General features: G+C 43.3%; 1 protein-coding gene across 1 annotated transcript in view; it reads left to right on the top strand.

Annotated features, from left to right (window-relative positions):
- The window catches only part of LOC145361460 (serine/threonine-protein phosphatase 2A 55 kDa regulatory subunit B alpha isoform), a 93,434-nt gene that overhangs the window by 56,662 nt on the left and 10,479 nt on the right, over positions 1 to 26,293 (top strand). Inside the window, exons 3-7 of the mRNA XM_080217286.1 lie at positions 7,270 to 7,367; positions 11,183 to 11,348; positions 19,698 to 19,810; positions 21,381 to 21,558; positions 24,183 to 24,347. Coding sequence (XP_080073412.1) covers positions 7,270 to 7,367; positions 11,183 to 11,348; positions 19,698 to 19,810; positions 21,381 to 21,558; positions 24,183 to 24,347 — 720 coding nt within the window. The remainder of the gene's footprint in view (positions 1 to 7,269; positions 7,368 to 11,182; positions 11,349 to 19,697; positions 19,811 to 21,380; positions 21,559 to 24,182; positions 24,348 to 26,293) is intronic.

Raw genomic sequence — 26,293 nt, 5'->3', positions numbered from 1 at the left:
TGCTTGGGTTTTCAAGACACTTATGCTTGTGGAAAGGAGAAAATACTGAAGGAGTTCAGGGGTTGCACAAGTTTCACGTTCTGGGAAGGAATGAGAGGATACAAGTTTGAAGTATATGGAATTAAGGGGAACATAAGAACTTAAGAAATAGGAGCAGGAGTAGGCCATCTAGCCCTTCGAGCCTGTCCTGCCATTCAATAAGATCATGGCTGATCTGTCGTGGCTCAGTTCCACTTTCCCGCCCTCTCCCCATAACCCTTAATCCCCTCTCTTATCAAAAACCCATCAACCCGCGTCTTAAAAATATTTAGCGAGGCAGCCTCCACCACTTCAACGGGCAGAGAATTCCAGAGATTCACCACCCTTTGAGTGAAGAAGTTCCTCCTCAACTCCGTTCTAAACCGCCCCCCCTTTATCTTGAGGCTGTGCCCCCTAGTCCTACTGTCTTTTTTGAGCGGGAAGAGTCTCTCCACCTCTATCCTATCCATCCCATTCATCATCTTATACGTCTCAATGAGATCTCCCCTCATTCTTCTAAACTCTAACGAGTACAAGCCTAGTTTATTCAGCCTGTCCTCATAGCTCAACCCCCTCAACTCCGGTATCAGCCTAGTAAACCTCCTCTGCACTCCCTCCAAGGCCAAAATATCCTTGCGCAGGTGCGGCGCCCAAAACTGCATGCAGTACTCCAGCTGCGGCCTCACCAATGCCCTATACAGCTGCAGCAAGACCTCCTTACTTTTATATTCAATCCCCCTCGCTATGAAGGCCAGCATCCCATTCGCCTTCCTGACCACCTGCTACACCTGCAAGCTGGGTTTTTGCGACTTAAGCACAAGGACCCCGAGGTCCCTCTGCACCGTCGCCTGCTGCAGTTTTTCTCCACGTAAGTAATAGTCCTTCCTACCATTCTTCCTACCAAAGTGGACCACCTCACAATTGCCAACATTAAATTCCATTTGCCATTTCCTGGCCCATTCGCCCAGCCTATCTAGATCCTTCTGCAGACTCTCCACACCCTCCGCACAATTTGCCGTTCCCCCAATCTTGGTGTCATCAGCAAATTTCGACACCCTACACTCGGTTCCCTCCTCCAGATCATCTGTATAAATGGTAAAAAGCTGAGGCCCCAGCACCGACCCCTGGGGCACTCCACTAGTCACCATCCGCCAATCCGAATAGCACCCGTTGACCCCCACTCTCTGCCTCCTATTTGACAACCAATCCTCTATCCACGCTAACACCCTACCCCCAACTCCATGTCCCTCGACCTTCTGCAATAACCTCTTGTGAGGTACTTTGTCAAACGCCTTCTGAAAATCCAGAAAGACCACATCCACCGGCTCTCCTCTATCCACCGCCCTAGACACATCCTCATAGAACTCCAGTAAATTTGTCAGACACGACTTCCCTTTAATGAAACCGTGCTGCGTCTGCTCTATCAAGCAATTCCCTTCAAGATGCCTCGCAATTTCCTCCTTAATGACGGATTCTAACATTTTACCTACCACAGACGTTAAAGTAACCGGCCTATAATTCCCCGCCTTTTGCCTGGCACCCTTCTTAAACAACGGCGTAACATTAGCCGTTTTCCAATCCTCCGGCACTTCCCCGGAATCCAGCGACGTCTGGAAAATAACCACCAAGGCATCCACTATCACCTCCGCCATTTCTTTCAGAACCCTCGGATGCATTCCATCCGGTCCTGGGGACTTGTCCACAATCAGCCCCTCCAGTCTGTCGAGCACCGCCTCTCTAGTAACAGTAATGCCATTAAGACCCTCCAGTCCTACCACCTTTCCATCGCTAACACCCGGCAAATTATTCACGTCCTCCTCCGTGAAGACAGAAACAAAAAAGTTATTCAATACCTTAGCCATATCCCCATCCCCTACCACTAGGTCCCCTTTCTCATCCTCTAAAGGACCAACGTTCACCCTAGCCAGCCTCTTCCTTTTTATATATTTATAAAAACTCTTGCTATCCTTTTTTATATTAAGCGCTAGCCCAGCTTCATAGTTTCTCCTACCCTTCTTTTATCAACTTCTTTGTCAGTCTTTGTTGACATTTAAACCTCTCCCAATCCTCTTCTCGCCCACTACTCTTAGCTACTCTAAATTCCTCCGCTTTTAATTTAACACTTTCCTTCACCTCCTTCGTTATCCACGGCTTATTACCTCTCCTCCTACTGTCCTTTTTGACCATCGGAATAAATTTCCACTGAGCACCAAGAAAGATCTCCTTTAAGATCCTCCACTGCTCCTCAGCAGATCCTCCCTCCAATGCGCTCCCCCAGTCAACATTCGCCAATTCTTCTCTCATCCTACCGTACTCCCCTCTATTCAAACAAAGTACGCGTGTCTGGGAACCCACTTTCTCCTCCTCCATCTGCACCAGAAACTCCACCATACAATAATCACTCTCCCCAAGAGGATCCTTCACCGCAAGGTCCCTAATTCTACCCGCCTCATTACATAGCACGAGATCCAAGACAGCTCTCTCCCTCGTCGGCTCCAACGCGCACTGTTCCAGGAAACTATCCCGGCAGCATTCCAAGAACTCCTCGTCGAGCCCACCGTGTCCAACATGGGTCGACCAATCAATATGCAGATTGAAATCCCCCATAACTACGGCCGTCCCATTCCTGCACGCTGCACTTATTTGCGCGTTAACAGCCCGCCCCACCTCCAGATCATTATTCGGGGGCCTATAGACGACACCCACCAGCGTCTTCCTCCCTTTGTTGTTCCTAATCTCCACCCACAACGATTCCACGTTCTGCTCTTTGGTTCCTATATCATCCCTTGCTACCACCTTGATGCTACCCTTAATCAGCAGAGCTACGCCCCCCTCCTTTTCCCTCCTGCCTATCCTTCCTAAACACTTGATAGCCCTGTACATTCAGCTCCCAGTCCCTGTCACCTTGCAGCCACGTCTCTGTAATGGCCACCAGATCGTATCCATTTGTGTCGATCTGCGCCACCAGCTCATCCACTTTATTCCGAATGCTTCGTGCATTCAGATAAAGCACTTTCATCCCAGCCTTCACCTGGACCCTATTTGCCGTAACGCCACCAACCATACTCACGCCCCCTACTCCCTCTATTATTGGGACATCCATGGCTGGTAAGGTGGTTTATAGTGAAGAAGGTGGTTGTCGGTTACAGGAAGATGTAGATGGGTTGATCAAATGAGTAAAGCAGTTGTAAATGGTATTTAACCCTGATAAGTGTGAGGTGACGCACTTTGGAAAAAGGAACAAGATAAGGGAAAATTTACTAAGTGGCAGGACACTAGGAAGCTCAGGAACAGGTGGAATCTGGGGGTACTTAGAAATCCCTGAAGGTGGCAGAGCAGGTGAGGAGGGGAGTTAAGAAGATATATAGGAAATGTGCTTATATCATTTGTGGCATCAAGATAAAGAGCAAAGAGGTTAAATGGTCAAGCCACAGCTAGAGTACTGTGTACAGTTCTGGTCACCTCACTACAGGAAGGATGTGATTGTAGCAGACTGGGTACAGAGTCGATTCACTGGAATGTTGCTTGAGATGGACCATTTGAGCTGTAAGGAGAGTCTGGATAGACTTGGGTTTTCTTTTGAGCAGAGAAGACTGAGGGAGGGACATGATGAAGGAGCAGCATACTAAGGGGAGAGCAAAGCAATCATGGCTAATGAGGAAAGTTAGGGACAGCATTAAATCAGAAGAAAAATCATACAATCTGGTGAAGGTTGATGGGAAGCCAGAGGATTCAGAAGCCTTTAAAAACCAGCACAGGACAACAGAAAAAGAGGAGGGAGAAGACAAAAAATGAGGGTAAGCAACCCAGTAATATACAAGAAAATTGCTGAAGGTTTTTTTATGGATATATAAAGATTGAGAGAGGTGAGAGTGGACGTTTGACTATCGAAGAAATAGTAATGGGGATGACACTCCAGAGTTCTGAAGGACACAGGGAGAGGCAGTGGAGGCATTAGTGGTGATCTTTCAGGAATCACTAAACTTAGGTAGGGTCCCAGAGAACTGGAAAATTGTGAATGTAACATCTCTATTTAAGAAAGGTGAGAGGCAAAAGACGTAAAATTGCATGCCACTTAACCTGGCCTCGGTTGTTGGTAAGATTTTAGAGCCCACTAATAGGGATGAGATTTTGGACACTTGGAAGTGCGTGATTAAATAGTGTCAAGTTAGTGTGGTTTCATTCAGGGGATATAATGCCTGACAAATCTGTTAGAATTCTTTCAGCTTGTAATGAGCAGGTTACACGAAGGAGAGCCAGTAACATAAGAAATAAGAGCAGGAGTAGGCCATCTAGCCCCTCGAGCCTGCCCCGCCATTCAGTAAGATCATGGCTGATCTGTCGTGGCTCAGTTCCACATTCCCGCCCTCTCCCCATAACCCTTAATCCCCTTGCATATCAACCCGCGTCTTAAAAATATTGAGCGAGGCAGCCTCCACCACTTCAACGGGCAGAGAATTCCAGAGATCCACCACCCTTTGAGTGAAGAAGTTCCTCCTCAACTCTGTTCTAAACCGCCCCCCCTTAATCCTGAGGCTGTGCCCTCTAGTCCTACTGTCCTTTCTGAGCGGGAAGAGCCTCTCCACCTCTATCCTATCCATCCCATTCAACATCTTATATGTCTCAATGAGATCTCCCCTCATTCTTCTAAACTCTAACGAGTACAAGCCTAGTTTATTCAGCCTCCCCTCATAGTTCAACCCCCTCAACTCCGGAATCAGCCTAGCAAACTTCCTCTGCACTCCCTCCAAGGCCAAAATACCCTTGCGTAAGTGCGGCAACCAAAACTGCACACAGTGCTCCAGCTGCGGCCTCACCAGTGCCCTGTACAGCTGCAGCAAGACCCCCCTACTTTTATATTCAATCCCCCTCGCTATGAAGGCCAGCATCCCATTCGCCTTCCTGACCACCTGCTGCACCTGCAAGCTGGGTTTTTGCGACTCATGCACAAGGACCCCGAGGTCCCTCTGCACCGTCGCCTGCTGCAGTTTTTCTCCACGTAAGTAATAGTCCTTCCTACCATTATTGCACCAAAGTGGACAACCTCACATTTGCCAACATTAAATTCCATTTGCCATTTCCTGGCCCATTCGCCCAGCCTATCTAGATCCTTCTGCAGTCTCTCCACACCCTCCGCACAATTTGCCGTTCCCCCAATCTTGGTGTCATCAGCAAATTTCGACACCATACACTCGGTTCCCTCCTCCAGATCATCTATATAAATGGTGAATAGCTGAGGCCCCAGCACCGACCCCTAGGGCACTCCACTAGTCACCAACCGCCAATCTGAATAGCACCCATTGACCCCCAGTGGATGTTATCAACTTGGATTTCCAGAAGGCCTTTGACAAGATGCCGCACAGGGGGTTGCAGAGTAAGATGAGAGCCCATGGTGTTAAAGGTGAAGTAGGAGCACAGATAGAAGATTGGCTAAGTGGGGATAAAAGGGTCTTTGTCAGGATGGCAGCTGGTGACCAGGGATCAGTGTTGGGACCACAACTTTTAACTTTATACACACTAGATGAAGGAACTGAGGGCATTGCAGCTAGATTTGCAGGTGATACAAAGATAGGTCGAGGGACAGGGAGTATTGAGGAGGAGGAAGACTGCAGAAGGACTTGGACAAAGAAGTGGCGGATAGAATACAATGTGAGAGAGTGTGAGGTTATGCACTTAGGTAATAAGAAGAATAAAGGTGAGGACTATTTCCTAAATGGGGAGAAAATTCAGAAATTGGAAGCGCAAAGGGACTCGGAGTCCTAGTTCAGGATTTTCTTGAAATAAAGTTTATTTATTACTTATTAGTCACAGGTATGCTTACATTAACATTGCAATGAAGTTACTGTGAAAATAGCCTAGTTGCCACCTGTTCAGTAATTCACCATGGCCCATCAACCTAATCTGTACATCTTTGAAGTCTTGGGGTGGAAATGGAGCTTTGTTGACATGAGGGAAATGCAGCATTTACTTTCTGCCCTTTTTCTTGGCCAAAGAAGGGTGCATCCTACATTTTGGATGCTGCTGGCTTGAATATGGATGATTGCAGCCTACCCTTGAAAATTTGCATTTACCAATGTAAATCTTGTTGTGAAAGGTAAAGATGATGCCAAGACCTTGCCTGCTAATGCAAATTAAATGATTTTGAATTCTCTGTATAAAAGTATATATCCCTGACTCTGCTACATTCAATGCTGCACTCTGTTTTGCCCAGGTGTAGGATGGTTCTGATGGGGCTGAACCCTTTTGAACATGTGTACTTGAAATGTGCATCTGAAGAACCTGTTGAGTAATTTGACTGAAATTGTTCTCATGTATTTCTGTATATACATCATGATGGCACTTAGTTTTGTAGTGGAAGGGTGGTGAAGTGGTGCTTCCTGTTACTGAGGCCATCCTGTGAGCCCTGAGACCTGACAGATGAAAATAGCTGGAAAAATGCATCTTGGCTGAGTTTAAAGTTGTCAAGTTCAAAATGGTGCATTTATTTTGTAGTAGTCACAACCTCTTAAAGCCTGGAAGTTCTTGATTATCGATTACATAATTTTGATACTTCGGTACTGTGGCAATCAAGATAAGATGGAAATTTGTTTTCAGTGATGTCCCACGAATAGAAATGAGATACATGACTGAAGAATCAATTCAATTTACGTTCATTAAAGGATAAATAGGAGGCAGAATCCAGAAGTTGACTGGTCTCAAAATGATACCATAGAATCTTTCATGACTACCTGAGAGAATGCAGACTGTTGCTTGGTTTACTATCTTATCTTGAAGAGTGCCCAAAAGGGAGATTTTCTGCACAAATCTGTGGAGTGGGGATTGAATTCAAAGCCTTTGGTTTGGTTTTCAGTTTTGGAGTTGATGACTTTGTCCTTGAAAACATCTTGAATATATTTACGATCTGAAGTCGAGTTCATTTGTTTGTGACAGCTGCTCATTGCACCCTAAACCTTTGAAAAGTAATCCTTGGATGATTCAGAAAAGATTGGCATCTGAGATGTTGAAATTGATCTCTGACTCGTTTACCATCCTGGTACTTTGTTGAAATAATACAAAATGAAGTAATTTTCTTGGGACTTCAGTAGGACAAAGATTTCACGGACCAAAAAAAATCACACTGAAAAGTGGCAGAATAATTTTCCAGCAAAGTTTGTTTGAATCGGCCTCCTTTTAATTTGTGTATATCTTGTAATTAGTTTCAGTGCCTGCATCAATTCCACTGATTTTTCCAACCTTTTTTGTTCTTCACAGCTGATGTTATTTCCACAGTAGAATTCAACCACTCTGGAGAACTACTAGCAACTGGGGACAAGGGGGGGAGAGTCGTCATATTCCAGCAGGAGCAAGAGGTGAGTAACGCATAAACAGATTTTGAAGAGAACAAATGCTTGCAGTTCCATATAATATGAAGTGTGAAGTGACCATTTATACATTTTGTTGGTATCACATGTGCTGTGAGCAGCATTCATGATCATCCTGTGTTACCATCATGCTTATTTTCATTGGTTGCTAATGTTATGATCCCAGTTGATCAAACTGGACAAACACCAGATGTAAGCCACATTTGTGCAAACAACAGAAAATGATTCAAACTCTCAAAATTCCTTTTACTGCAGCAATACCCTTGACATTTTAAAGATTTGCATTTCTTGGGAAACTCAGTTTCCCAGCAGTCTAGCGGGATTTCTTCAGTTCCAAATCCTACCTTCACTCTAGCATGCACATAGACAGAACTACCCTTCTTCCTTTCACTCTGTCCAGTACGTCCTTGGACAGAGTTTTTTTACTTTGTTTTTTCCTCACTAAATTCACTGAACCACTCAATCCTTTGCAATGTATCCCTTCACTTCAAGGATTGTAAAACTTCATTTAAGATGCAAAAATATTGCCTGCAGACTTGCTGGCACCATGTCTCAAACTCGAAATGAAACGAGAACCATGTTCCACCTTTTTAACGCACAAATACAAATGTGCATTAAACTTGTGCATTATTCCCAACAGTAACGACAGACTAGGAAAAACTGGACTTGAGCTAAAATGCTATATTATCACAGAATAACATTTAATTTACAGCACAGAAGCAGGGCAATGCCATTGTTTATATTCAGAACTTAGTTAAGTTGCCCTTAAATTCATCTATGCCGTTTTCCTCAAATGCTGTATTGAGCAGTGCCTTTGACATTGTCACCACTCTCATTAAAGAAATTACGTCAAAATTCATTATTGGATTAATTTGTAACTGAGTGGAACTTTTTTCATAATTCAGAAACCTTGGTGAGGTCACTTGTTCTTTTTTTGAAGGGAAAGAGCCTCAACTTTTTCAATCATTGTTTATGGCTATATCTTTTTTAAGTTCCAGTATCATCCTTCTAAATCTTTGAGCACTTCATTCGGTGCTTCTATGTTCTTTCTATAATATCAAGACCAGGAGTGTGCTCAGTAACTCCCCCAGCCACCCACCCACCTCATTTGTGGTCTAAATAAGGTTCCCTGTTAATTATACAGAATGTTGAACTGTCACAATTCTCCCCTCGAAGTAATGTCCTTTGGTCTGTTAATGTTTTTGTGACTTTTGAACTTTTGTTCCTATTTTTCATCATGTAGGAATCTGTATCTGCTGCTATTGTATGACTTTTCTATTGTATATTTCCCCCCCAGTTTACTGTTGGATGTTCCATCTCATTTCATGATTAGATATTTCCAATCTATTATTTTGCTCTTCATAAGAACATAAGAAATAGGAGCAGGAGTAGGCCATCTAGCCCTTCGAGCCTGCCCCGCCATTCAATAAGATCATGGCTGATCTGTCGTGGCTCAGTTCCACTTTCCCGCCCTCTCCCCATAACCCTTAATCCCTTCTCTTATCAAAAACCCATCAACCCGCTTCTTAAAAATATTTAGCGAGGCAGCCTCCACCACTTCAACGGGCAGAGAATTCCAGAGATTCACCACCCTTTGAGTGAAGAAGTTCCTCCTCAACTCCGTTCTAAACCGCCTCCCCTTTATCTTGAGGCTGTGCCCCCTAGTCCTACTGTCTTTTTTGAGCGGGAAGAGTCTCTCCACCTCTATCCTATCCATCCCATTCATCATCTTATACGTCTCAATGAGATCTCCCCTCATTCTTCTAAACTCTAACGAGTACAAGCCTAGTTTATTCAGCCTCTCCTCATAGCTCAATCCCCTCAACTCCGGTATCAGTCTAGTAGTATCTTAGTTGTATATCTGTCATTTTGATTGTGATATGTTTTGATCATGATTGCATTGCTGTATCCATGTACTTCTGTCCTCTGATTCATCTCCCATAATACTGATTCAGTTCATGATTGCTCCCTTGGGTTTCCTTAATATTGGATAAGAAAGGAAAGCTGAATTCCCCTTTTCCAACTATGTTAAAGGCAAAATACCGCAGATGTTGGAATCTGAAACAAAATGCTGGAAAATGTCAGCAGGTTTGACAGTATCTGTGGAGAGAGAATAGAGCCAATGTTTTGAGTCTGGATGACCCTTCGTCATTACTATTTTTGTCCCCCTTTTCAACACTTATTTACTCCCTTTTCCCATTTTATTCTGAGCAGTTTATTTGTAATGTTAAGTTGCAAGTGTTCCATGCAATTTCAACAGATGGTTTGGAAAACACAGAAATTTTGTTTTGTAATGGTTAGTAAAACTTGGTGGGAATGAAACTGGAGTAATTTGCAACTGCATCCAGCAATGGATATGGCCTGCTTATGCAGTTTGTATCAGTGTGCATGGTTATGTGACTTTGTGTGGTTAGGAATGACTGGCAGTGGTGTTGGCGGAACCACGTTTTGGTCTAATTTCCCTTAATCGGAAAGGAAGACCAGCTGCTCGGTTGTCCTAAATGATTGTTTAGGAAAGTGATTGATCTGGATGTTGCTGAAGTATTCCTTCGTGTGTTGACTGGATCTCGGCTGAACTTTGAGATGGAACCTCGTTTCATCTTTCTTGGCAGCCAGGAGTTAACTTGAAATTATGGCTAGGATTGCTTTGGTGTGGAAGAGTTGGAGGGACGAGTGAGAGAGCTGAATTGTTTCTCAGGCAAATAACTTTTCAAAAGCTGCTTGTTACATTATCACACGAACACTCAGATTTGCATCTGTGATGATGTAAGCATGTATATTGTAAATGAAGCAAGTGGAGCATCAATCTGTTATTGTTTTGTGGGGGCTGTTGTGTCGCACAATGACAGGAGGCAGCCGGATGGAACTCCATCAACTTGAATTTTTAATGCTACTTGTGCAGTCCCTCACACCTCGGTGACATTGTGAGCAAAGGACACATTTTCAGATTTGCAAACTGTGCAGAAATCTGATATGTGAAATTACTGTCTGAAGGGGTGGCCTGGTGGCAAGGTGGTTAGTATTGCTGCTTTAAGAGTGTCAGGAACTTGGGTTCAATTCCAGCCTTGGGTGACTGTGTGGAGTTTGCACATTCTTCCAGTGTTTGCGTGAGTTTCCCCCCTCAGTCCAAAGGTGTGCAGGTTAAGTTGATTGGCCATGCTAAATTTTCCCTTGGTGCCAGGGAGATAAGCAGGATAAATACATGGGGTTATGAGGATGGGGCTTGGAAGGGGGGATTGTTGTCAGTGCAGACCAGATGGGCTGAATGGCCTCCTGCAATGTAGGGATTTGATGATTTTAACACGATGCAGCATGAACATATTTTCTCCATTTGAGTACTAATGTAGTTGCTAATAAGTTTACTTGGAAGCTTATTTTCAGCTGGTGAGGATGCTTTTAAATTTAGTTAGCTAGATAAAGTAAATGACTGTAATTTTATAGATTTTTGTTACAATGCGGCTCATAATAATGCTTGACCAACATATTAAACTATTCAGATATTCATTGTAACATTTTGTAATGGCACTGAAGTGACATACATTTGAGTGAAGTAATATTGGTCAGGGCAGCAAGGGATGGAATGCCTTGATCTATCAGTAGTGCTGAAAGATCCACTAAAATCACAGGGGCTGTGTATATCCGTGACGTTACTCAGCAGAAAACTGCAAAGAAAACAAAATCCCCACCAAATTTGGTGAAGACTTTTAAAGAACCAGTTATCTCCTGAGGCTTTTCCATCCTGGTTAATTTGAATAGTAGTGGGGTAGCAATGGTGTTCTAATTCATTGTGTTATTTCTTTCAGAACAAAAGCCAGCCTCATTGCAGAGGTGAATACAATGTTTACAGTACTTTTCAAAGCCACGAACCCGAATTTGACTACTTGAAAAGTTTAGAAATTGAAGAAAAGATCAATAAAATTAGATGGTTACCCCAACAAAATGCTGCACAGTTCCTGCTCTCGACAAATGGTAAGTTAATCATTTCCCAGTCTTTCAAGCTCTTGCTGAGGACAATTCCATTAGCAGTGCTGCTTAGTCCTTGTCTAACCACAAAACTCACATTCACTTCAGCTTCCATTTCCCAAATATACCCCCTCATGCTGGCACCCTGCTTGCTGAAGCAGAAGTAAAAAGATTTGTAGTTCTCAGACTTTTTCTACCATTGTGCAGCCTGGGTTTCTACTTCATTGGTGCTGGTTGTCCTATTTTATCTCAGCCCACTGGCCATTAACCATGTTGGAGCCTTTATAATGAAGGCTGTTGAAGTCTGCACTGCCCTGGCATGATCGATGTACCTGCTCTTTCTTATGTCAAGTTGTTGCAGTTGCTGGATAGCAATTAGCCTTTGGGTTCCTGGTTGAGTTTCTCCTGCACCCCATAATATATGAGCAAACGTTGCTCAAACCTAGGACCTTGCTGCAACTGGTTGACATATTATCTGGGAAAAATAGTGCAGAGTCATTGGACAGCTTAAGTAGTTCTTCATGAGATGGTAGCCAACTTGTCAATTGAAGGTTACATGAGAAGAAGTGAGTTGGTGATTTGAGATGGAATCAAATACATCCTTGAGCCAGAGGCCCCAACACCAATTCTATCAGTCACGTCCCCCATCTTATCAGCAAACACAACTCCAGTTGGGACATGAGTGTGCTGTCACAGTGCATCTGCCGAATGATTCATGGAATAATTTTGTTCTTTCCGATGAGTTTTACTTTGAAGTTCCTCTCTATTCAGCACTCGATGAAGTCTGACAACTTTTATGTATGAGGTTACTTCATGCTTTCACTGTGTTTGGAGAGTTTTTTATGCTGTGCATGATGAAGTGGGCACATATTTTCTGTTTATTAGGTGTGTTTCTTCAGAATTAGAAACAGGTGAGGACTGAAACCTGAATTTCTTGCTTGTCATATGCTTTTGCCGACTTTGTTTCTTTGTAAATTTGATATGAGTCTTGGGCATTCCAAGTTTCTGTTTGATAATATGTGGGATTGGGCTCAGGAATGTACGCGAATCTGGAAAACACTCCTAATTTTTGTGTTAAAATATCTTAAAACATTATAAACTGAAGTCTTTTTATAATTCCATGGCATACATGGGCAAAAGTGAATGCAAGCATCAGTTTTGAATTGGCTTAAATTACTTTGGCATCATTTTTGAAATAAAGCAGTGCTAGTGGAGAACTAAGACGAAAATGGGTGAGAGAATCATCGATAAGAAAATGAGCAAAACTGCCAAGTCTGGAGAAATTGGCCTTAGTGAACCTCCTTGAATTACTACAGTCTATTTGCTGTAGGTATCTCAACAATGCTGTTGAGAACAAAGATAAATCACAAACATTTGTGTGCGATTGTCTTCCTCCTTCTAACTACTTTTGTTTATTCTGATTTCTTAATTCCCAAATTGGTTATATCTGATTTCCCTAATGCCTCTTACAAGCCAAAAAAAATGCTTGGAACACTCAACAGATTAGTAGCATCTGAGGATCAAGTTAATGTTTCCAGTGGATGATTTTTAAGTCTCTAATGAAAGCAGCAATGAGCCGAAGCCTGTGCTCTAATGCACTATCCTAATCAGAGTAACGTTCATCTGATCCCCAACTTGTTGTAAACTTCTAAGGGCATCCAATGGATATCACTGAACTGTGTCAGTGAATGTATTGTTCAAGCTCTGTGAGAAGCTACGTTTAGTGGATATCTTTCCTTTAGTGGAGATGAGACTCACAGACATGACCACTGAGTTCATAGAATCCCACAGTGCAGTAGGAGGCTATTTGGTCCATTGAGCCTTCACCTAGCACAATCCCACCCAAGGCCCTATTACTAGTTCCCTGACGCTAAGGGGCAATTTAGCATGGCTGGTTCACCTAACCCACACATCTTTCAGACTGTGGGATGAAGTTGGAGCACCCAGAGAAAACTGATGCAGACACTGGGTGAATGTGCAAACTCTGCATAGGCAGTGAGCCAAGCCAGGAATTGAACCCGAGTCCCTGGCATTGTGAGGTAGCAGTGCTAACCACTATGTCACCGAGCTGCCCCAGTTATACCACAAGATCAGAAGGTACTGTGGAAATGTGCAAAAGCAGTAATTTAAAGCAGTTTTGCCCTATCAGAGGCCTTTAATAACGAGAGCTTCAGGTGAAGGTTTTTCTGTATGCAGTCGAATGGAAAATCTCATGGCACTGTTTATTTAAATGCAAGGACATAGCACAGTTTGATAGGAAACATTTATCCTGCAAAGAACGTAACCACAAATTGACTGCTTGGTCATTTTGTGCTGTTGGCCGTATCTTGCTCTGTATTAGTTGGCTGTTATGTCGCAGCAGTGATGTGACTTGAGGAATACTTGGCTATTAAACACATTACCATATCCTGAGGTCATGAGAGGTGCTACATGAATACAAGTTTGTTGAGTAATCTTGAGAATTTTTTGCCGGTTCTCGCGATGAAGCACTGTGTTTGTTGACGGTCTTTCTCCTGGTGTTAAAATGAGCAAAATCATTGTCTAAGCCATTCAGGAAGGTATAATACTCTTTTTTTACTGCCGTAAGCACAGTGATGTGCATGAAGTACCTTGGCCCAGATTTTGCAGTGGAAATGATGCTGAAGCTAATGGTGCTCGCTCATTATGGTGCAAATCGAGCAGCATGCTTTCACTGGAAATCAAATTCCTTACTGATTTTTCTTGCTCCTTCACAAGTTCAACCAAAAGACTAAGCTTTCTGAGATCTGAAGGACGCGAAGTTGCAGTACTTGCTCACATGATACCCATTAAAAGTAGGGGTTCCCCTTTCCAAATGCATTTTTAATGGTGTGATGCGAGTTAATTAATGCCAGTCTCAAGTGCAGATTCTAATTCAGGTTTACTTATTGGACTTTTCAAAAGATGTTTAAACATTGCTTGTTTTTATCCCTTTTTCTCCTTCCTTCCCCCTGCCCCTCCCCAATCCCCTTTTTCTATCCTTCCTTACACCTTGCTTCCATCCATTGTCTTTGGAGTGATGTGCACATGCAGTGAAAGAATAAGAAAATTATTAGGTCTGTGCCTTTTAGTGAATTTTGATCTAAATATTGTGGTCTTGCACTGTGAGCCAAGCCAGGAATTGAACCCGAGTCCCTGGCACAGAAGACATTGTTGTTCACCTTCTTTTGATCTGAGCTTCCATTCTCTGGGACTCTCTTCCAGCTACTTGGTGTGGGTGTAACTATATGGACAGGTTTCTGATCCATGTAATGTAACTAGCTTAATTAAATTAATGATAGAGATCACAGGGGTATTTATAAACCCAGCACTAAAGGTGATGGAAATGTATACTTGTTAGAAATTATTGAAATGTTGGACAAGTTTTAAACATCTGCCCATGGTGAGAATTAGTTGTCACAATAATTACATATTTATGGAAAGTATGCTGTGCTTTAGTGATGTGCATCCGTTCCCAGAAGCTTTAGTCATTGTAAAGTCGTCAATTTCTTACGTTAATGGCAACTTGGTTTTAACCTGGAGCATATTTTAGGAGCCTTGATACTCTGCCTCTCCTTGCCTATCCGATTGTGGAGGAAGGCTCATAATCAGTTAGCGACCAGCAAGTACTGTATGTTCTGGCACTGCTGTTTCAAAACCAAATATGCTTCATGTGTCAATGTTTTGCATTTCCTGTCTTATTGCTTCTTGGCCTTTTGGCTAAGATCAAGATTACTATCGACACGCTGCACTTGGTTGAAGTCATGAAATCACACTGAGGCTTCATTTGAAGCAGGTTTTTTGAAGCGGTATCTCAGCCTTTTGGTTGAACATAGAAAAACTACAGAACAAACAGGCCCTTCAGCCCACAAGTTGTGCCGATCATATCTCTACCCACTGGGCTTACCTATAACCCTCAATCCTATTAAGTCCCATGTACTCATCCAGAAGTCTCTTAAACCCTGTCGAATTTGCCTCCACCGCCACCGACGGCAGCCGATTCCACTCACCCACCACCCTCTGAGTGAAAAGCTTATCCCTGACACCTCTGTACCTACTCCCCAATACCTGAAACCTGTGTCCTCTTGAAGCAACCGTTTCAGCCCTGGGAAAAAGCCTCTGAGAATCTACCTGATCAATACCTCTCAACGTCTTATACACCTCTATCAGGTCACCTCTCACCCTTCGTCTCTCCAAGGAGAAAAGACCGAGTTCCCTCAACCTATCCTGATAAGGCATGCCACCCAATCCAGGCAACATCCTTGTAAATCTCCTCTGCACCCTTTCAATAGGTTCCACATCCCACCTGTAATGAGGCGACCAGAACTGAGCACAGTACTCCTAGTGGGGTCTGAGTAGGGTCTCCCGACTCCTAAACTTAGTCCCTCGATTTAATGAAGGCGCGTACACCATACGCCTTCTTAACCACATCCTCCACTTGCGTGGCTGATTTAAGAATCCTATGGACCTGGACCCCAAGGTCCTTCTGATCCTCTACACTGCCAAGAGTCTTACCCTTGATATTATACTCCTTCATCCCATTTGACCTGCTAAAATGGACCACGACACATTTATCCGGGTTGAAGTCCATCTGCCACTTCTCTGCCCAGTCTTGCATCCTATCTAATGTCTTGCTGCAACTTCTGACATCCCTCCAAATTATCCACAACACCACCAACCTTTGTGTCGTCGGCAAACTTACCAACCCATCCCTCCACTTCCTCATCCAGGTCATTTATGAAAATGACAAACAGCAAGGGTTCCAGAACAGATCCCTGGAGCACTCCACTGGTGCAGAAAAAGACCCATCTACAACCACTCTCTGCCTTCTGTGGACAAGCCAGTTCTGGATCCACAAGGCAACAGCCCCTTGGATCCCACGCCCTCTCACTTTCTTAAGAAGCCTTGCTTGGGGGAGCTTATCGAACGCCTTGCTGAAGTCCATATAAACCACATCTACCGCTCTTCCTTTGTCAATGAGTTTAGTCACATTTTCAAAGAACTCAACCAGGCTTGTAAGGCACGACCTGCCTTTGACAAAGCCGTGCTGACTACCTTTGATCATACTCAACTTCTCTGAATGTTCATAAATCCTGTCTCTCAGCATCTTCTCCATCAACTTACCAACCACTGAGGTTAGACTCACCAGTCGATAATTTCCTGGGCTATCCCTATTCCCTTTCTTGAATTTAGGAACCACATCCGCAATTCTCCAGAACCTCTCCCATCTCTATTGATGACGCAAAGATCATTGCCAGAGACTCTGCAATCTCTTCCCTCACCTCCCACAGTAACCTGGAATACACCCCATCCAGGCCTGGCAACTTATCTATCTTGATTCAAAAGTTCCAACATTCAAAATTCATAATTCAAAAGTTATTCAAAAGTTCCAACACATCCTCTTTCTTCACGTCCACATACTCGATCTTTGCAGTCCGCTGCAAGCCTGCAGTACAAACACCCAGATCTTTTTCCACCATAAATACCGAGGTAAAGTATTCATTAAGCACCTCTGCTATTTCTACTGGTTCTGTACAAGCTTTCCCACCTTCACGTTTTATAGGTCCTATTCCTTCACATCTCATCCTTTTACTCTTCACATATTTGTAGAATGCCTTAGGGTTCTACTTAATCTTACCTGCCAAGGCCTTCTCATGACGCCTTCTGGCTCTCTGAATTTCCTCAAGCTTCTTCCTACAAGCGGTATACACCTCTTGATCCCTAACATCGCCTAGCTCTCTGAACCTATTGTATGCTTTTCTTTTCTTTTTGACTAGGTTCGTTACAACTTTCATGCACCACGGTTCCCGTAACCTACCAAAACCTCCCTGTCTCATTGGAACATTGTCGTGCAGAACACCAGACAAACATTCCTTGAAAATCTGCCACCATACTTTGGTACATTTCCCCGAGAATACCTCCTTCCAATTTATGCCTCTAATTTCCTGCCTGATGGCTTCACATTTCCCCTTACTCCAGATAAACACTTTCCTAGCTTGCCTGATCCTATAGTGTAAAGGAGATAGAGTTATGATCGCTATCCCCAAGATGCTGTCCCACTGAGAGATGCGACACCTGTCCAGGTTCATTAGCCAATACCAGATCGAGTACAGTCTCTCCTCTTGTAGGCTTATCCACATACTGTGTCAGGAAACCCTCCTGAACACACCTAACAAACTCCTCCTCATCCAAACCCCTTACCCTAGGGATATTCCAATCGGTGTTTGGGAAGTTAACGTCTCCCATCACGACAGCTGTCATTGCTACATCTCTCCAGGATCTGTTTCCCTATCTGCTCCTCCACATCCCTGTTACTATTGGGCGGCCTATAGAAAACACCCAGTAAAGTTATTGACCCCTTCCTGTTCCAAAGTTCCACCCACAGAGACTCTGGAGACAATCCCTCCACAGGGTCCACCTTCTCTACAGCTGTGACACGATCCCTGATCAACAGTGCCACTCCCCCACCTCTTTTGCCTCCCTCCCTGTCCCTCCTGAAACATCTGAAACCAGGCATCTGAAGTATCCAGTCCTGTCCCTGAGACATCCAAGTCTCTGTAATGGCCACCACATTACAATTCCAAGCAGCGATCCATGCTCTAAGCTCATCCACTTTATTCACTACACACCTGGCGTTAAAATACACATTTCAAACCTTTGATCTGAGTGCTCTCCTTCTCCGTCACCCATCCATCCTCCCTCTTACACTGTCTACAATCCTTCTCTATTTGCGAGCTAACCTCCTTGCTCCCAGTCACCTCATCTCAATTCCCTCCCCCCAACCATTCTAGTTTAAAGTCTCCCCAGTAGCCTTAGCCAACCTTCCCACCAGGATATTGGTCCCACTGGGATTCAAGTGCCACCTTTTTTTTAATACAGGTCACACCTGCCCCTAAAGAGGTCCCAGTGATCCAGGAACCTGAATCCTTGCCCCTTGCTCCAGTCCCTCAGCCACATTTTGTTAAGATGCAAATGAGATGAAGCCTTGGAGAAGGAGCAGTGCCTGCTCCAGTCAGCAGGCAGAATCAGCTCGGATCATGTAGATCAAGCCCAGGACAGGAAGTGGGAAGCCTGTCTTGTCAGCTTGGATCTGGAATGTCTCACTTGCTGAGACTTTGGATTGTATTGGATATATCAACAAAAATGGTCAGGACCCATTATAAATTCACCGAAACATTGTAACTTTTGTAATGAGACTGGGAAGTAGGGGAATAAATCAGTTGAACATGAGTTTAAAAAAAATGTTGAGAAACCTCAAATAAGTCTATGGTCTGCTTGTTAATAATGGCTGTGATTTAGTTTTCTGTGAACTGATGAAAAACTTGGGGACTCGCAAAAGGTCATCTTCAGTCTTCCTGAGCCAGTCTCGCCTTGTCCTGGCTTGAGTTTCTCTGTCTCCACTGCTTTTAGTGGCATCTTGGATTGGGCATATTGGCTGCTATCCTTGCCTACATCATTAGGGCATTTAAAATAATTGATGTTCCACAACTAATGTTAATGGAGCTCCTATTTGTTCATTAATGTTCTTTGAGAGAAGGAAGTCTTGCATTCCTTCCCTGGTTTGGCTGATGTGTCACTCCAGACTGCTCCCTGAAAATCCCTGATCCACTAAACTGTATTCAAGAAGGCAGCTTCACCACCATCTTGAGAGCTGTTAGGCATAGAAAATAAAAGCTGTCCCAGCCAACAATGCCTTCATCTAGTAAAAGAAAAATAAGAGAAGAATTCTGAGGGATGTTAAATCATCATGTAAATTTAAATCATTGTTTCACTTTACGTATTGAGAATGCTGTTAATCCTGTCAGTTATTTGTCAAATGCCGCAGAACTGAACGAGGATGCTGCAGTGCCGTGTTTCTCATCAAAACAGCATGTTAAGGAGAAGAAAGGCTGGCCTCAAATTGGACAGTTCAGAAGTGGCTGTGGGATTGTCGCAGCTGTTTCAGTGGATGAGCCTCATAGTCTTACCTCTATCAAATTATTGGATCCCCAAAGTTCCTTGACTGGAGGAAAAATAGATATTCAGCAGAATTAAATTTTTCTCAAGTATTTTTGTGGATTTGGCTCCTCTGAACTTTGAGTCAATTGTGTAATTTCCATCTACAATAACATTATGATAGTAATAATGTAGCATTGATTCCTGTGTCTGTTGTGACGCACTGACTATTGATGTTTCAATTCGGTATCATTCCGTGTTTCTGACAGTCACTTTGCATCTGTTTATTGAAGTTGCGTAAGTTGGCTGCCTTTTGCAAAATAAATCTCGTGAAAATATCATTTTGATTTTCTTCAAAATAGAATTGAAGCCACTGGGTCAAAGTGCTATTTGATGTGATCAAATTCTACTTTTGTTTGATAGATAAAACAATAAAGTTGTGGAAAATCAGCGAAAGAGACAAACGGCCAGAAGGTTATAACTTGAAAGAAGAAGATGGTAGATACAGGGACCCTGCCACAGTCACTACACTTAAGGTGAGCATGCAGTATGAACGGTTTATCAGTTTATTAAAAATAATTTACGTTTTTGTGCATTGCTGATAGTAATGTGTGAAATCTCGAGTAAATTAGATTTTTAGGCAATATTCCTGGATACTTTGTTACGGGTGACAGTGGCTAGCGCTGCTGCCTCATAGTGCCAGGGATACGTGTTCGATTCCTGGCTTGGGTCGCTATGTGGAATCTGCATGTTCTTCTCATGTCTACATGGGTTTCCTCTGGGTGCTCTGGTCTCCTCCCACAATCCAAAAGATGCCCTGGTTAGGGTGCATTGGCCATGCTAAATTCTCCCTCTGTGTACCCAACAGACGCCGGACTGTAGCTACTCGGGGATTTCCACCGTAACTTCATTGCAGTGTTAATGTAAGCCTGCTTGTGACACAAAGAAATTTAAATTTAAGCTGTTGATGCAGGGACCCAGAATCCAAACATGGGGGAAGTTGTGCCCCATGTTTAATCAAGCTGATGGCCCCAGCCTAAGCTGCAGACAGTCAGTGCACCAAGATTTGAAATTCATCTCATGCTTTGAAAGCATTTATCTCATGTTTTGAAACAGCCTGAGGTCTCAGCAGGTTTGTATCCTAAAGGAGAAAAGAGAGATTGAGAGTTGCAGCGAAAAGCTTCCGAAACCTTGAGGTCCTTGACAGCAAAAGGCATGGCTGACAGTGTTGGAATGATTAAAATCATTGATGCACAAAAGCTAGAATTGGAGAAGCAAAGAGATCTTGGAGGGAGTCGGGCTGGAGGAGGTTTCAGGTAAAGGAAGGGGTGAGGCCATGGGGTGATTTGAAAATGAGGATGAGAATTTTAAAATTGAGGCAGTGTAAGTCTGCAATAAACACGGTCTTACATGAGTTTATTATTGTGGAAGAAAGGAGGTTAGCCAGAACTGCATTGGAATGGAGGTAACAAACACAGGAATGAGAGTTTCACCCGAATTTTCTTGTTGGTCAGGTAGTTTATCCTGTGGCAAGTTTGTTAACATTGCCTCAAGGCTTGTGCATTGTATTTTGCCTGTGTTTATTGATTACTAGCACGTTATCTGTCTAGTTTACGTTACAGAAAGCTGCATTCATATCTGTGCCAACTCTTTGCTCATGCAATCCAAAACTAATATATTTATATTTGTCCTTGGTGGAATGCATCATTCTCTGTCCACTGAGCCATGAAAAGATAAAACAAGTCCTCCCTTCCTTCAGTACTGTGTCCAATCATTCCACAGCCCAGTAATTCACTGCATCCAGAAAGTTCATAACTTTCTTCTCCTTGTCACATTAAAAACTGATGGCTTCTCATCACTGACTGTCCAAACACAAGACATTCCTTTTTCAAATCCTTCGCAATTTAAAAGCAATGTTTCTGGAATGACAATACTTGATTTGTTTTGTAAAGCTAATGTTAACTTTGTGAATAAAGTATGCGTGTTTGCCCTGCTCCTCCACCCATTGCATACAAAACTTTGCTTGGAAGTGATATGCCTTGCTCTGTCCTGGTTGCTCCTTCATTGTTCCTGCTGTAACATTTTGTTTCTCCTTCTTCTTCTCAGGTTCCCGTATTCAAACCAATGGATTTAATGGTTGAAGCAAGCCCTCGAAGAATATTTGCTAATGCACACACATATCATATAAACTCTATTTCAGTCAATAGTGACTATGAAACTTACTTATCAGCGGATGATCTTAGGATTAACCTGTGGCATTTAGAAATCACAGACAGAAGTTTTAGTATCCTTACCAAGGTGCACTTGAATCCTGTTCTGGGCCACAATTTTTTTTGGCAGCATAAGCATCCAGCTAATGTTGTCTTTTGTACAAAGGATTTCTCTGTGTCTTATTTAACGAAGAAGTCTCTCAACACCAGGTTAAAGTTCGACATGTTGATTTGGAATCACGAGGCTTCAGAGCGCTGCTCCTTGGTCAGGTGGGTGAATGATGAAGGAGCAGCACTCTGAAAGTTTGTGATTCCAAATAAACTGGTTGGATTTTGACCAGGTATTGTGGACTTACTGTGTCCAGCAACTTCACATCATTATTTTATGAAGTTAGTACAGGCAGGTTGTGACTGAATCATATAGGTATGAATCCTTTGAGCTCAAATCACACTTTGTCCAAAGATAGCAGATGATATCAATCAACATGGCTGTGTGGTATTAGAATTTGGCATGAGTGCTCCAGACCAAGCAGTGAGAAATCAGCCTGAAACCGAGCTCATCATACTTGCCTTGGCATCCCTTAGAATGGGTGTCTGGTGAGGACATTGGCTCCGGTCTTGATAACGTCTGATATCTTGATGGCATTGAATTAATTTGAATATAGTGGCAACCATTTGGAAAGACACTTTTCTCACACCTTAGGAATTTGATCCCAATAAGAATTAGCACATTAAAGAGAAGAATGGAAACTTATCCTCCAGGGTATAACCCTGTCATGTGTTTCCTTGTGCTAACCTATCTCTCACTTGGTACCGGATTTGAGTCTTCCCATCTCCACCACTCTGGTAGATAAGCTCAGTCAAGTTTGACAGATGATTCGTGCAATTCACATGAGTTGTGCACTGACTTTCTGTTAAGCTGCCTGGCCAAGCTGCAACATAATGTGGAGATGCCGGTGTTAGACTGGGGTAAACACAGTAAGAAGTGCCACAACACCAGGTTAAAGTCCAACAGGTTTATTTGGTAGTAAACACCACTAGCTTTCGGAATGCTGTTCTTTCGTCAGGTGAGTGGGGAGTTCTGACCGCAAACAGGGCATATAAAGGCACACACAGTTTACAGAATACTGGTTAGAATGTGAGTCTTTACAACTGGTCTGCTATTCGGGCCTTAAAAGGTGCAGACAGAGTGGAGATAGCATTAAGCATAGGTTAAAGAGATCTGTATTGTCTCCAGACAGTACAGTAAGTGAGATGTTGCAAGTTCAGGCAAGTCATGGGGGTTTTAGATAGTGTGATGTGAACCCAACAGACCATTGTCCACAGCAAACTACCCAGCCTTCAGGAGAACAGTGACCACGACACCACACAACCCTGCCACAGCAACCTCTGCAAGACATGCTGGATCATTGACATGGATACCATCATCTGACATGAGAACACCATCCAGCAGATGGCACATACTCTTGCAACTTGGCCAACGTTGACTACCTGATACGCTGCAGGAAATGATGTCCCAAGTCATGGTACACTGGGGAGACCATGCAGACGCTGTGACAACAGATGAACGAACACCGCTTGACAATCACCAGGCAAGACTGTTCCCTTCCTGTTGGCGAGCACTTCAGCAGTCATGGGCATTCGCCCTCTGATTTTTGGGTAAACGTTCTCCCAGACAGCCTTCATGACGTACGACAGCGCAGAGTCGCTGAGCAGAGACTGATAGCCAAGTTCTGCACACATGAGGACAACCTGAACCGGGATCTTGGGTTCATATCACACTATCTGTAACCCCCATGACTTGCCTGGGCTTGCAACATCTCACTTACTGTCCTGTCTGGAGACAATACACATCTCTTTAACCTGTGCTTAATGCTATCTCCATTCACATTGTCTGCACCCTTAAGGCTTGAATAGCAGATTAGCTGTAAAGACTCATATTCTAATCAGTATTCTGTAAACTGTGTGTGCCTTTTGTATGTCCTGTTTGTGGTCAAAATTCCCCACTCACCTGACGAAGGAACAGTGTTCGGAAAGCTGCAACAGGCAGAGTAATGACAAATTGATTTGGTAAATGGACAGTACCACCACATTAGATTTGATGATATTGTCGATTATTATTTTGGTGGGATGCTGCACTTCTGGGTGTGGACTTGGGAGGGTGAGTTTTACACTATGTTATGATGATGCAAGTTGTTGTGAGACTTGGGATTGGCAACCATACAATGAACCAGGATTTTATAAAAATAGGGCTGTGGTAGTAGGGCAGCCAGTTTATTATTTGTGCTCAGGTAAGTTGATGCCTTAAACATGCCATGGAATTAAGTCACAGTCAGCTCATGGAGGCTATCGCATTTTGCTTCATGTATTACTTTGGGGGGAAAAAAACGGCTCCAGCATCACAAAAGCCATTTGAAAATTGGGTGCAGTGGGTTGACGAAAACACCCATCCTTTTCAGCTGCAAGTTCTTAATGATGGGTGTTGCTCACTGTTGGAAAAGGAGGCAGTGTGTGAAGAGATTAGCGGAAAGGGATTGACTGGCGTTAGAAGGTGGCTAAGATACGGTTGACCGTCTTGGACCTAATGTTTATGAATTCCCATTGTCATCCATCTACGAGATGGATGTTTTGCTTCCTCCAACCAGGGTGACGTTTTGTCTGATAATTCAAGATTTGTCCTTGATGGCTTGTGTCTCAGATATTGTAGATATCAAGCCTGCTAACATGGAGGAGCTGACTGAAGTGATTACAGCAGCCGAGTTCCACCCTAATCAGTGCAACACATTTGTATACAGCAGCAGCAAGGGAACCATTCGACTGTGTGACATGAGAGCAGCTGCCCTATGTGACAAACATGCCAAATGTAAGTGTGCTGTTCAGACCTTTGATTAAGTGAAATGTTTGTTTAACAAATGCTGCATTTACATGGATCAAAATCATGTACTTAAATCAGAAATGAGCAGCACCAAACCAGGATTATTGAATAACCATGACTATTAAAGCAGCTTGTTTCAATTTGTTTGCAGGCAATGAAATATTTCTTGGTCTGACGGGCAATAAGTTTCATTTGCTTAGGTGTACGGTAATTTTGTATAACTGAGAATTTTACTGCAGTTCTGCTTGCTGTGTGTGTGTGTGCTGCTGTAACATAGCATTGAGGAGTGTCCCAGGTTTGAATGCTTTGTGCTAAACAGACTGATTAAACATTGCTGAAGTGTTATGTTCTGTGTTTCTCTCCAAATTACACCTTGCAATCATACCAAGCTTCACTTGCTGTATATTCCCAATTGAATTCATTTGACTATTTATATCCTAACTTGCAAATCGTCCACAGCATGGCTGTACCCACGGTGGCACAAAGGTTAGCACTGCTGCCTCACAAGTGCCAGGGACCCAGGTTCATTTCTAGCCTTGGGTGGAGTTTGCGAGTTCTCCATATGTGGGTTTCCTCTGGGTGCTCTGGTTTCCTCCCCCATTCCAAAGATATGCAGGATAGGTAGATTGGCCATGCTAAATTGCAGGGTAAATATAGGGGGGTTATGGTATTAGGGACTGAGTGGGATTGTTGATGGTGCAGGCTCGATGGGCCAAATGGCCTCTTTTTGTACTGTAGGGGTTCTGATTCTATACCCTATCTTATCTGGTGATCCATGAGCACATGACCATGTCATTGAGTGCCCATCAACTGTAAAGTGGGGAAAACATTCTGTCATGGTGTCTGTAATCACCTCATCTTGCCAGCCCCCTCCCTGTTTAACAAGTTCCTGAAAATCTGTTCTCTGCATCTGTACCACCATCCACCTCCCTTCTTGATAGAATTCGCTGAAGAATAAAACAGTGAACTTCAGGAATGCCCTCTTTGTAGTGGGAAGTGCACTGTCGGGAAAGGTTATTTGATGGAAAAGTTACACAATCATAGGATGATGCAGGAGATTGGGCCTGTCGTGCCGGTATCCACCCTCTGCTAGGTTCAAGCACCTGCCTTTGTCCCGTAGCCCTGCATTTTTTTATTCCTCAGATACTTGTCCAATTCCCTTTCGTAAGACACGATTGAATCTGCCTCCTACTGCGGGCACATCCCAGATTCTAACCACTCGCAGCAAGGTTTTTCTTCAAACCATCTTCTGCCAGCCATGTCTGTCCTCCAGATCTTGACACTTGTGCCAAAAAGAATTGTTTCTCTGGATTAATTCTGTCCAGATCTGACATGATTTTGAGGTTTACTTGTGAAAAGCAAATTCATAAACTTGCAGCTGCTTGTGACACTTGTTGTTCATGAGAATGGTGACATGGTTGTCGAAATTCAGCAGCGCCTGAGTTACCAGTTAATTTTGTCGATTGACATCATGCGTTCATTTGCAAGATTTCTAGACAGTCACAGAAGGAGAACACCAAGATCATTGTACAGTTGTTGTGAACATCAGGATTTATTTGCAGGACTGTTATAGTTTACCATTAAAGGCTGAATGTCTGCAAATAATCATGGACCATTCTGTGGCTGAGCTTTATTATCAAAGAAGTCTGTTTCAATTAGCTTTTGTTTTGGCAAACTTGTACTGCCAATACTTGTAAAGATGGTATGCCTTCCAGTTGAAGCTGCCTATTATGACTTAACGATAGTTCTGATGAATATGTAATGTTGAACATATTCGGTAAAGTAAAGGTAAAATTGTCACAGTCCTAGGTGACTATAGGCTGCTCTCCCCTTTAAGGGGGAGAGCTGACTAGTGGTGATTTTAACCTGAGGATCACCACACCTCAGGTGAGGGGCAAGGTTGAGAGGACAGAGCCTTTTTGCATAACCTCAGC

The sequence above is a fragment of the Carcharhinus amblyrhynchos genome, chromosome 34, assembly GCF_965287045.1.
Source record: "Carcharhinus amblyrhynchos chromosome 34, sCarAmb.v2.hapA, whole genome shotgun sequence".
Lineage (NCBI taxonomy): Eukaryota > Metazoa > Chordata > Chondrichthyes > Carcharhiniformes > Carcharhinidae > Carcharhinus > Carcharhinus amblyrhynchos.
The sequence above is the reverse complement of the archived record's forward strand: the minus strand, read 5'-3'. Positions and strand labels throughout refer to the sequence as shown.